The sequence below is a fragment of the Carassius gibelio genome, chromosome A2 (assembly GCF_023724105.1).
Source record: "Carassius gibelio isolate Cgi1373 ecotype wild population from Czech Republic chromosome A2, carGib1.2-hapl.c, whole genome shotgun sequence".
Lineage (NCBI taxonomy): Eukaryota > Metazoa > Chordata > Actinopteri > Cypriniformes > Cyprinidae > Carassius > Carassius gibelio.
Window position 1 is genome coordinate 24,231,382 of NC_068372.1, and position 17,369 is coordinate 24,248,750.

The 17,369-nt window shown below is 36.6% G+C and overlaps 1 protein-coding gene across 2 annotated transcripts in view; it reads right to left on the minus strand.

Annotated features, from left to right (window-relative positions):
* Window positions 1-1,285: 1,285 nt before the first annotated feature.
* LOC127934017 (UDP-glucose:glycoprotein glucosyltransferase 1-like) overlaps window positions 1,286-17,369 on the minus strand; it is a 29,130-nt gene continuing 13,046 nt past the window's right edge. For both annotated transcript variants that reach the window (XM_052531182.1, XM_052531189.1), the window contains exons 21-40: window positions 16,710-16,804; window positions 15,714-15,920; window positions 15,437-15,568; window positions 15,232-15,362; window positions 13,932-14,027; window positions 13,743-13,845; window positions 13,304-13,383; window positions 12,906-13,095; window positions 11,872-12,030; window positions 11,693-11,778; window positions 11,511-11,595; window positions 9,607-9,695; window positions 9,421-9,525; window positions 8,609-8,693; window positions 7,852-8,034; window positions 7,297-7,457; window positions 6,933-7,047; window positions 6,726-6,842; window positions 4,008-4,173; window positions 1,286-2,812 (exon numbers count right to left, since the gene is read on the minus strand). In XM_052531182.1, coding sequence (XP_052387142.1) covers window positions 2,787-2,812; window positions 4,008-4,173; window positions 6,726-6,842; window positions 6,933-7,047; window positions 7,297-7,457; window positions 7,852-8,034; window positions 8,609-8,693; window positions 9,421-9,525; window positions 9,607-9,695; window positions 11,511-11,595; window positions 11,693-11,778; window positions 11,872-12,030; window positions 12,906-13,095; window positions 13,304-13,383; window positions 13,743-13,845; window positions 13,932-14,027; window positions 15,232-15,362; window positions 15,437-15,568; window positions 15,714-15,920; window positions 16,710-16,804 — 2,411 coding nt within the window. In that variant the 3' untranslated portion in view covers window positions 1,286-2,786. The remainder of the gene's footprint in view (window positions 2,813-4,007; window positions 4,174-6,725; window positions 6,843-6,932; window positions 7,048-7,296; window positions 7,458-7,851; window positions 8,035-8,608; window positions 8,694-9,420; window positions 9,526-9,606; window positions 9,696-11,510; window positions 11,596-11,692; window positions 11,779-11,871; window positions 12,031-12,905; window positions 13,096-13,303; window positions 13,384-13,742; window positions 13,846-13,931; window positions 14,028-15,231; window positions 15,363-15,436; window positions 15,569-15,713; window positions 15,921-16,709; window positions 16,805-17,369) is intronic.

Sequence of the window (17,369 nt, forward strand, 5' to 3'; positions counted from 1 at the left end):
ATTCATCCTCCTAAAAAAAAGAGAGGTCTGGAGAAAAAAAAAAGCGCCAAAGCAGAAGACGAGCAGTCTGCGCCTAATGTACAGAAATAAATGGGATGCGCGTTGTCATGGTAACTAATAACTGGCAGAGAAAGAATAGATCCAGACTAAACTATCATCTACATGTAAATGATCCTCTTTCTGGCCCCACTGCTCTGCTCTCAATTGATATTGACTAACTTCTTGGTTTTTTTCTTCCGTTTCTGTAAATAGAAGCATTAACTCTTTATGCTCCTGGTCAGGAGATTTCACCACTGCAACTTCTCACAAACTTTCTAAACGGAAAACCACCATTATAATAAAGGAACACAAAAATACAGTGTTCACTAATGTTCAAATGTCTGGGGTCAGTACATGTCTTTACAGTTCATGATTCTTCAAACAATGGCGCATTACCATGGTACAGAGTTCAAATAATAGTAATACCATGGGATATTGTTGTTTGTGTCAAATCTAAAAATCTAACCATCTGCACCCTTCACAATACATTAAACCATCTAGCAGAGTCAAGGACACGTTTTGTGTAATACCAAGCGTTTGAGGTGTTTACTTGACTAATTTGTGTGCTAACTGCAATATTCCAGATGATTTGGAAGACTAGTATTATCTAGAAAATGTCAAAACTGAAAAGAAACTAACTTGGAAGAAACTAATGGTAAAAATACATTATTGGCGAATGACAGATTAAGGTCATGCCATCTTAATGCAGATGTGAGAGACATAAATGTCCAAATAACAAGAAAATGCATCACAAATATGGGAAAGCTGCAAAAGCAAATATATGTAAACTTTATATGTGCATAATAAAATTCTGCCCACTTTATAATGACGCATGACAATAAACAACACTAAATCTGCAATATTGTTTTGAGAAGGCAACAGTTAGTGATGGGAAAACGAAAATTACCTACTATTCACATCATGTCCATGCAAAGGCTTAAGAAATGTTTGGTTTTACTTGCACTTAAAAGTTCTATTCCAATTCCAGGATAATCTAGGGGAGAGAGCATCTCGAAGAAAGGTGATCAATCTCTCACTACATTATGGTCATAGTTTTACTGGATTGTGCTGCCATCATTTGGTAGCATAATGCATTGCAATGAATGATTTGTTTTTTTTCCCCCTAAAAGTAGTGGAAAGAAAAAAAAAATCTTATTACTACTACTACTACTACTACTACTACTAATAATAATAATAATATAATAATTAGCTGCAGACTGTAAAAAAAAAAAAATGAACAAAGCCATTTGGTACATTCCTTTATTACAAAACAGTCATCCCATAATTAATCTTACAGCAATTCCAAAGGATCATAGTATTGACTAAATCTGTAATTTTCCCCCATATTAAGTGTACTCCGTAAATAAACCACAAGACACTGTAATGTACCTCTCAAACAGAATGATGCACAAGCCACTGTGTAAGCCCCGCCTCTCTTTTCACTTTAAAACCTGGCATTACACAGACTCTGGGATCTACTGGCGATTTCCAGGTAATAACCAGGAATGTCTGCACATATCTATATTACTTAAATGCCGACAGAGTCTCCCAGCCCACAGTTTATGATCAAATATATGAAATTAGTGGTCAACAGAGGGAACTTTCAAACCCACAAGAGCGTTACCACAGTAATGGAGACATCCGGCCAAAAAATGTCAATAAATAAATAAAATATTCTGGAAAAAGCAACCACATCAATGACTTACTGAAATCCAGTGATGCTAAAAGAAAATAAACAAAAACAAAATTTAAACAAACACCTGTAATTTCCTGCTAGCAGCTTTTCTGAAGAAAGGAAGTTGTTTTTTACCTCTTGTGATCTTCTAAAGACATCATTCTAATCCTTCTAAAAGGACCACTGACTGAGTTTCATTAACTGACTGCCTTAATAAATCATTTTAATGTGAAATAGCCATGAACCAACATTAGACTGTGACAACACTTTGGGAGCTTTTCAATGCCCACAGAGATTTTTCAATAAATGTAAAATTTTCATCAGTGGAACAGAAAGAAAAAAAAATTATCTAGCTGTGAAAAAATTGGCCGAAAAGCTGATTCCTGAGTTAAAGGATTTTGATGAGATTTTAACATTTTTGTGCAAAACTGCCTTGCTGAATGGAAACAACACTCAGAATCACAAAAACAGACTAGTGCTGGCTTGCTTACTAAAAGATGAATCTGAATTTTTTAATGGAGCCTGAACTGTGATGTGTCACAGGAAATGATCTGTGCTTTAAAGTCTCACTATTATGACATCACTTTGTTGCCGTGGCATTTCAACACCATGGGTGGCTTTTAAATGAACAGTCTGCATCTCATGTTTCATGATTTAATAATCATTCTCATGAGAGCGTGTTAAATCTGCTTTAATATTAAAATTGCGCTCATGCAGTTTCTCGTTCAATTAAGTTGTTCCCTATGGTACTACCTCAACTAGTCGAGACCAGTCTCTAAAGGAGCTGATATTGTTTATAGCATATGCAAGGCCCAAAGTGTGATGGGGGTGAAGGGGAAATATCAGAAGTGCATGGATAGAGGAGACGTCCTCTGCTTGTGTCGTTTACCCAGAACCCCAACAGGTCCACTAGCATTCAGATACAAAAGAGGGAGTTTTGCATTAATTCTGTTCAAGTCAAGTTCAGCACGAATGTCAACCCATTCCTGGCGGATAGGCTTGGTTTAAAAAGGTTGAAGAAAAGACGACTCTTTGAACAGAGTCCCCTGTTCTTCGGTCACACTGCATCAGCTCACAGCTCGGTGTGTTTGTCACCACCTGACAGAGTGAGGAAGAGCAGAAAGAGACTCAAATTAAGCAAACCATTATAAAAAGCTATTCAGCACCTTGCACATTTAGGCAAAACTTTGGATTTTATTCTAAAGTAGAGATGTTATGAATTAATTATACAGGCATGTTCCAGCTCAAAGATTTCAACCTTCTCAACTGTATGATTTAAAATCATACTCTATTGTTCCAAAGTCTGGGGACAGATAATTACTTTTTGAAAGGAATTAATATTTTTATTCCGCAAGAATGCATTAAATCTATCAAAGTGAAATGAAAGACAATTGGAATGTTACAAATGACATCTATTTCAAATAAATGATGTTCTTTGAAACTTTTCATTTATCAAATAGTTCTAAAAAAAAAAAAAAAAAAAAAAAAAAACTCCATCATGGTTTCCGCAAAAATATTAAGCTGAACCACAATTTTCAACATTGATAATAGTAAGAGATGCTACTTGAGCTCCAAATTGGTATATTAAAATGATTTCTGAACGACCATGTGACAATAATTACTAGTGTATTGGCAGCTGAAAAGTCAGCTTTGCATCACGGGAACAAATGCCATATTAAAATGTATTAAAATAGAAATCAGATATTTAAAAAGTGTAATTTTATAATATTACTCTTTTATATAAAAATAATGCAACTTTGGTCTATATAAGAGACTTCTTCCAAAACAAAAAAATCCTAAAGAAGAAAAAAAAGTTTAAACAGTAGTGTAAAAAACATAGTATTTTTGAAGTTCAATTCAGTGTTGATTTTCAGTTTATTTTAAAGAAAAATTATAAAAGTTAATTGCATGAAGCTCCTTCTTTCAAACCTAAACAACCTTTTTATTTGTTACACCAAGGAAGTAAAAAAATAAAATAAATTAACCTAAAATAAGTCAGAATCAATTTGTTTGATTTTAATGCTTACATTTTATCCAATTTATTTAATTTTGTTACCCATTTTAGGTTTGTTGTAAAAATGCAACAAAAATCATACATGTCAGGGTTTTTAAGTTCTAAGTATACACTTTGCTGTAGAATTATTTTCCCCTGGTGAAGTGGTTAAACACCATATATTAAAAGTCCAAATTAGTACCATAATTGTGGAAAGTGTTATTCAACAGGTTAAAACTTACACTGACATTCAATATCTTCCACAAGACACAAAAAAGGAAAAAGAGAGTCTGGTCTCACCTGGCTGTTTTCTGTCTGTTTGCCGATAGCTGACTGTCGTGCCTCTCTCTTTCTCCTCCAGGAAGTTGTTGTAGATTTTCTTTATCTCCTGGTCATAGTCACTCCACTCGGCTACTATACGCACAGCAGCCTGCAGCTTGGGCTCTTTTGTCTGTGGGTTATTGCACTAAGACAGACAAATACAAAGTGTCATTTACTGACAAAAAACAAACAAAAAACAAACATGAATTAAAGCTGCAAGCAGCGATGAACGGGCCCTCGCACCCGGGCTCACCGGCAGCGAGTGACTTTAGTTAATAGGTGAACGGTGAGAAATATGCGTTTAAACTCATAAATATAAGTAGAATATATCAATGTTTATTCCATATATGTGCCAATCTTCCTGTTGCCAGCAGGTGGCGCTATCATTATAATGGAATATTGGCCTTCAGATGTGTTCAGGGCAGGACTTTTATCGAACATGTGAAGTTTGGGGAGGATTGGACATTTTATGCCTGAGTTACAACAACATCCTATTTCATGGCGAAACATCGAAATTTGTCAGGCTGCCATGGACACGCCCTTTAACGAAACCTCAAGATCTTCGCACTTTAAGATCGCAAAAGGCTTTAGATTACACTGACCAAGTTTGGTGTTGATCTGAATAAATATCTAGGAGGAGTTCGTTAAAGTACAACCCCTGAAAATGGCCAAAACAACACTAATTTTGCAGAGAAAATTCGAAATAACTGACTTCCTGTTGGGATTCGGATTTCGTACCAAGAGACTTTTTTGTAGATATTGGTGTGTTACATGTGTGTACCGATTTTTTGTACATGTACGTGAAACATAGCTCGAGGCGCACTCCGTTTAAAGTGTATACGCACTCGGTTGAAAGTGTGTAGGTGGCGCTATCGAGCCATTTTGCCACACTCGATGGAATATTGGCCTTCAGATCTGTTCAGGCCAGGACCCTTATCACACAAGTGAAGTTTGGGCAAGATCGGACATTTTATGCCTGAGTTATAACATCTTTTATTCCCATGGTGAGACATCGAACTTCATCACGGCGCCATGGACACACCTTTTAACAAAAACTCAAGATCTTCACAACTAAACATCACACAGGTCTTTAGATTAGACTGACCACAAAAAATACATTGATGTCATAAAATTTCTAGGAGTAGTTTGTCGCAGTGTAAAATATGTAACTTCCTGTTGCCAATAGGTGGCGCTATGACTATAACTGAATATTGGCATGTAGATCTGTTCAGGTCAAGAGTCTTATCCAACATGTGAAGTTTGGGGCAGATTGGACATTGTATGTCTGAGTTACAGCAACTTCCTTTTACATGGCGAAACATCGAAATTTGTCAGGCCGCCATGGACCCGCCCTTTAACGAAACCTCAAGTCCTTCGCAATTTATTATCGCAAAGGGCTTTAGATTACACTGACCAAGTTTGGTGTTGATCTGAATAAATCTCTAGGAGGAGTTCGTTAAAGTACAACCCCTGAAAATGGCAAAAACAACACCAATTTTGAAGGGAAAATTCAAAATAACCGACTTCCTGTTGGGATCCGGATATCGTACCAAGAGACTTTTTTGTAGGTATTGGAGTGTTACATGTGTGTACCAATTTTTGTACATGTACGTGAAACATAGCTCGAGACGCACGCCGTTGAAAGTGTATAGGTGGCGCTATCGAGCCATTCTGCCACACCCACTGGAATATTGGCCTGCAGATCTGTTCAGGCCAGGACTCTTATCACACATGTGAAGTTTGGGGAAGATCGGACATTTTATGCCTGAGTTATAACATCTTTTATTCCCATGGCGAGACATCGAACTTTATCGCGGCGCCATGAACAAGCCTTTTAACGAAAACTCAAGATCTTCACAACTGAACATCGCACAGGCCTTTAGATTAGACTGACCACAAAAAAGACATTGATGTCATAAAATTTCTAGGAGTAGTTCGTCGCAGCGTAAAATATGTCACTTCCTGTTGCCAATAGGTGGCGCTATGACTATATCTGAATATGGGCATGTAGATCTGTTCAGGTCAAGAGTCTTATCCAACATGTGAAGTTTGGGGCAGATTGGACATTGTATGTGTGAGTTATAGCAACTTCATTTTTCATGGCGAATCATCGAAATTCGCCAGGCCGCCACGGACACGCCCTTCAACGAAAACTCAAGATCTTCACAATTTAACATCGCAAAGGCCTTTGGATTAGGCATACCAAATTTGGTGTTGATTTGAAGAACTCTCTAGGAGGAGTTCGTTAAAATACAACACATGGAAATGACCAAAATTACACAAAATATGCTCATAATATTAAAAATAACCGACTTCCTGTTGGGTTTAGAATTTCGCTCCAAGAGTCTTTTTTGTAGGTATTGGTGTGTTACATATGTGTGCCAATTTTCGTGCATGCACGTGAAACATAGCTGGAAGGCTGTTGATTTTCTTGGTATAGGTGGCGCTGTCGAGCCATTTTGCCACACCCTCTTCTGAATCCTATATCAGACGAAAATTTTCACCAGGTTTGACGCGTGTGCAAAGTTTCATGACTTTTTTAGCATGTTAAAGCCCTCAAAAATGCGATTCATTCGGGAGAAGAAGAAGAAGAAGAAGAAGAATAATAATAATAAAAAACAAAGCAGATACAAGAGGGTCCTCGCACCTCGGTGCTCGGGCCCTAAATAGAACAGTGTGTGAGAACAATGGACTTACCAGATCTATAGTCTTGGCTTTCTGTTTAGATGCATCATCACACCAGGTCTCACACCAAAGCCATTCCTGAGGAAGTGACTTTATTGGCACCTGGTGGATCATGTTGTTGGGAAGATCCTGAGAGGGGGGATAAAAACATCATCAATGAAGCACCCAAATGCCAAGCCCAGTGTTGAAGCCGTTTCTGTAAAGGAAAGAACATCCCACCTGGTCCAGGTTGGACAGGCTGTTGGGGTCCTGACTCAGACCCTGGTACTGGCCTCTCAGTCGGTCTCCAGCTGCGATCTTCCTGAACTTCTTCAGATCGACCACATATAGAGCACTGATGAGCACACAAAATCAAATCAAGTCACCTTATCTATAAAGAGCTTTATATAGATTGTTTTAAAACAGCTTCACAGTAAAAAAAATAATTTCAGTTACGAAACAAATTCAATTTCTGCTGTAAAACAGCTCTACAGTAGACAAATCATTTGATGCACTGGAAAATCTTATGAAATTAAAACATTATCATCATTTTCAATTAGGTAGATCAAAATGCCAGACAACAATTTCAGCAAACCATTCTTACCTGATGTGGTATTTACGTCCAGCCAAATGACTGGCCCAGTAGCCAGACTTCCAGAAACGGTATCCGTCCATCTCTCTTCGGCTCTCACAGAAAGGCGTGTAACCGTACGGCGCTCCCTCCAGATCAAAGTCCCGCAGCTCTTTCAGGTCTGTGCGAACTATCTGCAGGTAAAAGCACAGCAACATTTGTCAATTGTCAATACAGACCCATTGTTGGAAATGAGATCAGGACATGATATGGTCAGAAGAAAACCTGCAGAAGAAACTAAATATTTAAATATTAGAATTTTTTATTTAGTGTAGTTATTGTTTAGATTTAAACTCCAGCTGTATTTTTCTTTACCCAGAGGTGGCAGCAGTGTATCATCATCAGTGTAATGTGCATGCATGATTGCATAACAAACACCACATATTACAACAACCGCTATGCAATCCCAGTAACTGACCAGTTTGTACACAGACTTTCAAAAATAAATCTCATAAGAGCAGACTTGTGCTTAATGCTTACTAGAGGCAGGATTTCATGCCACACAACTGCACTGCTATGTTTCTGTACCTGATCCGCATCTACAAAGAGGAACTTGTCCACAGCCAGGGGGAAGAGCACATCGAGGAACAGGATCTTATATCCCCAGATGATCCTTTGCTTTTCTGTCTGCTGGTGAAGCCAGCGTGGCCATTTATACTGCACCAACTCATACTGGAAACCATACTTCTCTGCCATATACGGAATAAACTCCTACAAAAGATAGACAAAAATATATAATATATATACACACACACTACCATAGTAAAGTGACAGTATAATGTTACAAAAGATTTCTATTTCAAATAAATGCTGTTTTTTCTTTTCATTCAAAGGATTGTGAAAAACATGCATCAAGGTTTCCACAAAAATATCAAGTAGCACAACCGTTTACAACATTAATACAATTATAAGGAATTATTCTTGCAGCAAATCAGCATATTAGAATGATTTCTGAAGGATCGTGCGACACTGGCATAATGGTTACTGAAAACTCTTAATTTAAATAATATAAATATATTTTATTGAAAAAAAAAAATTAATAAAAAAAATGCATATAGAAAATAATATATTTTGTAATTAGGCTGCATTTATTTGTCAAATACAGTATAAACAGTAATAATATGAAAGATTTTTAAACCAAAAAAAAATTAATGTTTGTTATTTAATATATTTTAAATATCATTTAATTATTTGATGGCAAAACCGAATTTTTGAATATAAATATAATATATATGACATAAGGGTCTGGCAGCAGTGCCATCATGTTAAATCTTGTATCCAGTACCTTAAAAGTCGGAGACAGGTAGTTTTTGAGGAACCAGAACTTGACGGGTGTCTTGGTGTGTTTGAGCACAGACATCATCATTATCCTGCAGAGACAGAAAGAGGCCAAAGCTCAAAACAGAGTGCCTGTAGTGGCAGGCCGCAGAAGAGTTATGCGAGTGACCTTCTAAACCGAGCTGCATTACACAACCAATAACATTGCAGCTAATGAGACAGGAAGTCACAAAGATCAGCATTTAAAAACAGGCCTAATCAGAACTATAGGAAGGGAAATGGAGGAAAATGTCACGAAAAGTCATGATGTGACCCAAGTTAAGACGGTCACATTAAATTTATTGCATTTCCTTAATATGTGAAATTAAAAGATGCAAAGTATGTGTGCTATTTTTCCGTATTTCATAATATACACACAAGAGGACTGTATTACATGTCAAAACTGTAGCAACTTCTGCTGCACAAGAACAATATTAAAGTCATATATTTGTCATGGCAGAAATGTCATGATTCATTTAAGGGCTCTGTGCTAACATTTATTGTCTGTACAAACAACGACAGTCCTGACGGATTATGCTGGCCAGTAGTTCAGGAATATTAAAATATAATAATCAAGCTTTAATAAATATGACATTAATAACTATTTGCATATAGTATATTTTCATGTATGATCTGTTAAGCATTATGTTTTTATGTAAATGATCAAAATTGTTTTACTGGATATTGTACTGGATGAAAGCAGGGAGATTTTATTTTGACGTAATTCTATATCACTTGCAATGCTGGATCTGTAAAATCGAACTCAAAGCAGCTGTTTACCTGAGGAACCTCTCGTACAGGTGGCCAGACGCCACAGAAAAAATGTTAATGACATCATCTTTCTCCTGTTTGGGTTCTTCTGGCTTTGAACCACCAGTAAATCCTCTGAAAGAGAAAGAAAGAACCATTATAGACAAACACTGTAAGAGAGCGCTACAGTAGAACTCAACAGGCAACACTTTGTACCTGGTGAGAGATGTCCAGAATCCAGAGTCGTTCTCATGGGTACCATCAATAAGAAGCTCCTCATTCATCATATCAGGCTTTTTCTGCACCTGCAAACATTATATAGGGCAATGGAATATATGCATGAAATCCCATCAGCACTAATGTCGAGCACATGTGATTGCAACATTCGGGGATCCACATGCGGTTAAATTCTGATCAAGGACTTGCTCACAGAGTCCTGGTTCTGTGAGACATGGGGGACAGGAGGGGTAGAGAATTAATTAGTAAATAAACTGGAGCTATTAGCCATTTTGGAATCGCAAAATAAAGCATGGTTTTAATGCAATGCAATAACATAAGTAAATGTTAACAATCTGCTTCCTTACTAACGTGAATGAATCAATGATATGCAAACTACCTACTTAAAAGGTTGGTGTCCCATCTACACTACTGTTCAAAAGTCTGGAGTCTTCTTTTTCAAAGAAATTAACACTTTTATTCAGCAAGTATTCATTCTATAATCAAAAACATTTCTATTTTAAATAAAGGCTTTTGTTTTGAACTTTCAATTCCTCAAAGAATAATAAAAAATAAAAAAGTATCATGGTTTCCACAAGTCTCAACATTAACAATAATAAGAAATGTTTTAGAAGTACCAAATCAGCATAAAATTACTTCAGAAGGATCATGAAACACTGAATACTCGCTACTGATCAGATTTGCTATTACCGTATTTTCCGGACTATATAAGTCACACTTTTTTTATAGTTTGGCTGGTCCTGCGACTTACAGTCATGTGCGCCTTATTTATGAAAAATAATTTGACATGAACTGAGAGAAATGAACCAAGAGAAATGAACTAAGAGAAAACATTACCGTCTATAGCCCTCATATGTTTTTTTCTTCATTATGACGTATTTTTGGACTGATGCGACTTATAGTCTGAAAAATACGGTACATTTTATTTTATTTTATTATATAAAAATAGAAAACAGTTGTCTTAAATTGTAATAATATTTCTCAATATTACCATTATGATTAAATAAATTTAGCCTTGGTCAGCATATGAAAAAGCGGTCAAATTAATTTACGGTGCCTTTATTACAGTGTAACTGTACACTTAAGGCCTGGGAAGTATTAATTAACAACATGTACTTACTATTGCATTACGGTTTGGATTACCCTTAGGGTTAGGATTGATTTAGGGTTGGTAACTTGTAACTATATATTTATCTAATCTAATCATAACATCACCAAATAAGATCTCAGATGTTTAACTAGGAAGCTTAAAGTGTTTTCTGTATTGTTTTCTGTATTAGCGTCATTCCAAATCACTCACTAATAAAATTATTTGTTCTATGGACAAACAAATTTGAATCAAATGCAAACTACAGTTTCACAACCAGTAAGAAATATTAGGGACATTAAATGTATTTTTCAATGTACTAGACACTGGCAGGTGAAATTATTTGTGATGTGAAGTGAACGCAACTGCCGTCTTTTAAGAAGGAAACAAGGATCCAAATCCTGAGACAAGCACTGCTGCATAAACAAGCACATTCCCTCTAGCTCATGCTGTATACTTAAAGCCACAACATATCAAAAATTCATATATAAAAACACACACTCATCCTCAGCCCCACAGGAAACAGCAGACTTCGCATTGGACACACGCCCACACAACGGCTGACATGTGACAGCTTGTCAGATATTAAGAGTACACACTGGAAATGTAAAGACACTTTCTCGCTCTCCATCTCTCCAGCTGAGCAGAAAAGGAACGACTATCTTGCCTGCTCTTGTCTACAGCCGCCTGAGCATTTGTCATTTGTGACATTTATCTCCGCCAATACCCTCAAACTAGAGACTAAGACCTTGCATGTGCCCTCACCCTGACACCAGATCAAACACCTATTACTTACTTTGACTTTAATGATCTTGCTCTTGAAGGTGTTGAGGACGACGATTAAATCATCAGCTTCGGCTGGAGAGTCTGTGCCATCGTGACTGCGACAGGGGAATTAAAACAGTGAAGCGACCAATCAAGTGAAGAGACAGAAGGACATTAAGAGAGACGGGCGTCTGACACGCCATAATAGGGTACCTGTAGATTTTGTAGATATCATCCGACCTGCCTTTCCGCAGTCTGAGAATCCAAGCTCCAGGGTTTGCTTTCAGCTGGAAATAACCCTATTAAAGACCAAAGAGCAATCTCAGTGAGCAATAGTGACCTCTAAGAAAACCAGCAGTTATTTCCCAGATGAATCTGTGATGTCCACTCACCAGGTTGGCCATGACAATGGTGTCGACTATGACTGGGTCGGAGGCAGTGCCCAGGGTGAACTGTAGCCCACGGGGCGGCTGACCTGTTGATACGTCAAAACAATGACCCTCCAGTAATAAATATTCCAACTCGTACTCAGCGGCCACGACACTGTCAATCTGCAAATTAGACGATATGACTTGAATACTAATGAACACAATAATAAATATGCTTAATTAAATGTGTAATATAACACAAATAAAATGCATCTGGTGAAAAATTATAATAATACTTACAAAAACAACAATAAAATGTCTGTAATTTAATACTAACAAAAACAACAATAAAATGTCTGTAATTTAATAACTATGCTTTAATGAACTCATGTAAAGTACTGATTGCCTGAAATAAATAATAATAATAATAATAATGATACTAATAATAATAATAATAATAATAATAATAATAATAATGTTTTTATAAGATTTTATAAACATTTTAAATAATAAAGTATAATGTATAAATAAATTATTACATATATTTCTGACTATTATGATTTTATATTTCAGGCTTGAAAAGATACCGTATTTTCCGGACTATAAGTCACACTTTTTTTTCATAGTTTAGTTGGTCCTGCGACTTATAGTCAGGTGCGACTTATTTATCAAAATTAACTTGACATGACCCAAGAGAAATGAATTAAGAGAGTGAACCAAGAGAAAACATTACCGTCCATAGCCACGAGAGGGCGCTCTATGCTGCTCAGTGCTCCTGTAGTCTACACTTAAAACATAGAGCGCCCTCTTGCGGCTGTAGACGGTAATGTTTCTCTTGGTTCTAAATGAATGTGACTTACAGGCCAGTGTGACATATATTATATGTTATTTTCCTCATCAATGATGTATTTTTGGACTGATGCGACTTATACTCAGGTGTGACTTATAGTCGGAAAATACGGTAAATGGATAATTATGATAACCTAAGAAAAACAACCAACTCTTTACCTTATTTGACCTAGACTTCATGAGTCAGTGAGAGTGATGAGAAATCCTACCTCTTCAAGGTAGATGTTATCCAGATCATAGCGCGTGTGGACAGACTCAATCATCCAGCTCTCGGGGGTGTTTAGGTTGAGAGTAAACAATGGCGACTGTGGCATATCCAAGAACTTAGCCATCGGACCAGAAGCAAAGCTGCTATCCGCCATAAACGAAATCTCTGGCTCCAAAACATACCGATAAAAACTGAGAAAAAAATAAATAATAATAATTAATTAATTATATACAAACACAAGACATTTAAAAATATAATCTAACAATAATGTAGCACTTCAGAGTAAATTATATCTTGCCATGGCCCATGCTATTGTAGCCGGTAAAAACTTCAAGCAAGCAGTGAAATGTGGAGGTGACTCTGTAATAGAGCATGTGCTGACAGTGTCTCTCCTCTAACCTTTTCAGTGGGAGGTCAGAGAGCTTGGACTGGCAGTTCATGAACACTCGCAGGTTGACGTTGACCAGCTGCTTCAACACCTGAGTGGGCACAGAGAAACAGGAAGTGACATGAGTCAAGGTACAAACAATTAATGAACCTGCTCTCGACGACAGCTGGTCTCAGAAACAAAGGCAACAAATGCAAACCGACTGCTGACTGAGTGTACCGGTGAAATGTCACCGAGAGGGACCAAATGTCCTGTGATGACTAATGCAGGACATGATTCTGGATCAACATCCTTTGTTAAACATTCTTAATAAATAATAATGGCTCTAACATCATCAAGGGGTCAAGGTTTGGCTGGTTAGCATGATCCAGTCCAGCACTTGCTGATAGACTCTGTACCCATCCGGTTTACACATGTCCTGCTCATGTGAAGGTGGGCTGAAGTTCTCACCAGGAGGAGGGGTGCCAGTTTCTGAGCATCTCTGGTCACTGGATCCACAACGGCTACCACATCGAAGTACACTTCCTCTTCCTTTGGTCTGACTTTTACAGCGCTGTGAAGAGAAATGGAGAGGGAGTTGACAACTGAATTCTGAGGATTTAGATATGTCCAGGTATGAGATGATGTAATATGACGTACCTGTATCTGTCTTCTGCAAAAGTGTGCTCGATCCTTGCCTCACCTTTGGGTTGGGAGGACAGCAGTGCGTCCACTTTCATCACCAGATCACTAGCTCTAAATCACAATGCATACAAAACAGACAAACTGAGGCCAAAGTCCAAAATCTACTCGACACAAAGACATGAATGCGAAAGTTCACTTTCACATCATATTCGGAAATCTCAACAATATTCAGTTTGAAAAGAATCTTGCTAAGAATCTTGTTCATTTGTGTTCATCTCTGTAGACGTATTCATAGCTAGATGATTAGAGAATTAGCAATAGTTTTATTGGCACAGACAATTGAACACAACCTTTTCACCCCACTGAGTAGTGGTACTAATAATTTCTCTGATTCAATTAATATTACGGCACTTGAATAATATTAATGGTAAAATTATGGTTAGTTCTAAACTAGATTTTTCACTCTGTCACACACATTTAAAAGTTGCAGATATCCTGCAAAACATGGTTAATCTACATATGAGTGTACAAATTGAACATACACCAAAAAGTAACAAAATGAAACTGTCCCTTGAAATCAGACATTGGAAATTGGCAAAAAAAAAAAAAAAAAACTCACACAGTCAAGTGAAACAAAGAATTAAAGTATTTGTTGTTGGTTTATTTATTTTATCTTTTATTTATTTATTTTATTCTTATTTACAATATATTAATTATATAATATATGTATTTTAATATTTATAAATATACATTTATAATTAAGTTATATATTTTTGTATTTTGTCACTTATTGAGATATTTACATATTTAATAGAAACAGATTTGAACCTGTGTCGCCCACATAAGCACCATAGCTAATCAAATACAGATTAGTAAAACGCTTAGTAAAAGGCAAAGTTTGCTCAAACTCTCTCACAGAGGCCATGTTCCAGATTCAAGCTCTGATAAAGACAACAACTGCCTCCTCTATTACAGACTACACTTCAATAATCAGCCCTCTAAAAGTTTACTGAGAGGATAATGAACATAGTGTCACTGTCTCAGTCTGCTCTTCCACCAAGTACACATAAAACGGCATGTTTATTACATCTCTACTTCATTAAGAGGAAGTAATTACTACTGAGAGTACATATGATGGTAATGTGTAATGCATTGCAATTCTTCCACAGCTCTGTCAGAAGGACGTTCTGTACTCAGTGGTTTAGAGCTCTACTATTGGTTATGCAAGCAAACAGCTTATGTTATATATATTTGAACATCTGCATCAACCAACAAAAGTGTCTGTAACCTGTTACAAAGGATTGGTCTAGCATACCTGTCCTCTACCATGCCTAACTGTTGAATTTTGCCCTTAATACGCTCCCCTGATGTCTTCAGGATAATGCTTTCCAGGAGCAGGAAATCATCCTGGTTAAAGACCTCCCCTTCTTCCAATGGACCAATGATCTGCGGAGAAAAAGAATAGAATGAGAAGAGCTTTCACGGCATCAGAAGTCTTGCTATACAAATGTCTTACTTACTCTTCCATTACTGATCACAGCTCTCTGGCCCTTCTGCAGTTTGAGGACATCCCGACAGTAGGCAGAGTGAGCCAACAGGAAGTTCACATTAGGGGATTCGTATGCACTTTTAAACAGAGGAACATCCATGCCCTTTAGTGCAGAAAAATGTAGAAGGATCTGGTTAAATTGCTTCTATATTGAATTCTGCAGTTTAAAAGTGACATTCGCAGCAGCAATAACCCTGAGCAAATAATCCATCACAACTGTAAATGAATTACATGAGAGCTTATTTTACCCCGACAGCAAACTCTGCAATGTCTCTCCCTCCGTAAAGAGCCTGTGCTGTCTCTTCTTTAGCCATCTTGGTGATGAAGTTTTTGGCGTTGTTGGCGGTTTGGGTCTGCATGGCTGCCCATATGGCTCGAGCGATAAGGCTCTTCTCATTAGACGGGTTCTCACTGGGATTATTGATCACTCCTAATCGTACATTATTACTGGTTTTCTAAAGTAAAAAAAAAAGACAAAATTATGATTAGTTTAGACGTGTTTTTCCACTCTATCATACACATTAAAGCGGTTATATAAATTTAACAGTTGTTATAGACAACCTTATAAACAGAATGCTAGATTTAATGTTAGAAATATCCATTTTTTATATAAAATTAAATGGATACAGGTATATTTAATTTAAATAAAGCCAAAATAAAACAAAATATAAATATTAGTAAATTATAAATGTTGCATTTGCAACTATATAAAACATGTTTAAGGAGTATTACCAAAACGGATTATTAAAAAAAAAAAAAAAGTTTAAAATAAACATTGCAAATAACCTAATAAAAGTGTCAAAAGCACATAACAAAATTACTAACACTAGAATTCATGTGAAATAATAAATACTATACCAGTATACAAATAATACTGAAATAACACTGGAAATATCCAGCAAAGAATGCCAGTGCCTGGGTCTATGAATTCATGTCCAAAAATAATATTTGCCAAATGCCAAGACAAAGAAAAACAAATAATCCAAAGAATGTGCACATAACACAACATAACATAACATAGGATCAAAGCTATGTGTGCTATATATATATATATATATATATATATATATATATATATATTTTTTTTTTTTTTTTATTACAGTAATTTGTACAAATACAGATATACAAATACTGAAGTGCAATTTAATGTCACATTGTGTGAATACATATTTCGATTAGATTGAGAAATAAGGGTAGTAACAATATAAACTATATACAGAACTGGCTCAGTGACATTGTCCTACCATGTGACGTATAGCATCGTACAGCAGCTGTCGTCCCGAGGGCTGGTCAAAGTCACCGACTACCCAGAAAGTCACTGGACGGATGATGCCATCATCTGCAAGTCAGAAAAGGACAGAGACATGGGCTAAAGGAAGTTACACACGGAAGAGACATGCGGTTTCCTCATGCAATCTAAAAAGGTGAGTGAAAATGATGGGAGGAACTGGCAGCATTCTGGCTTGTCTTGGGTTTTAACAGTTAAAAAGGCGAGATGTATCTCAAGTAGCACACCAAGTGGCACACAAAGACAGACAGGCAATTTCAACCTAGATATAAACCTGTAAACGTCTGTAAAAGAAAGATATTACAGGGGGCCACGGGATAGAAAGAGATTCTCTTTCATCCATCAAACACTGACAGTTCTGACAGATGACAAATGCACAGCTTTGCTTAAATCAATAGCAAGCTTCAGAAAACTTCTTCACTTAGTGGAAAGAAAACAACAACAACAACAATCATAAGAAACTAAACTTAAAACTTGCAGAAACACTTGAAAAGGAATATTCTGGGACAACTTTAACTATCAATATCATCAGTGGCATACTGTCAATGACCACAGAAAATAATTTAGAGTTGTTGCTCGGTATATTTTAAACAACAAAACCTTATTCAAAGGAATG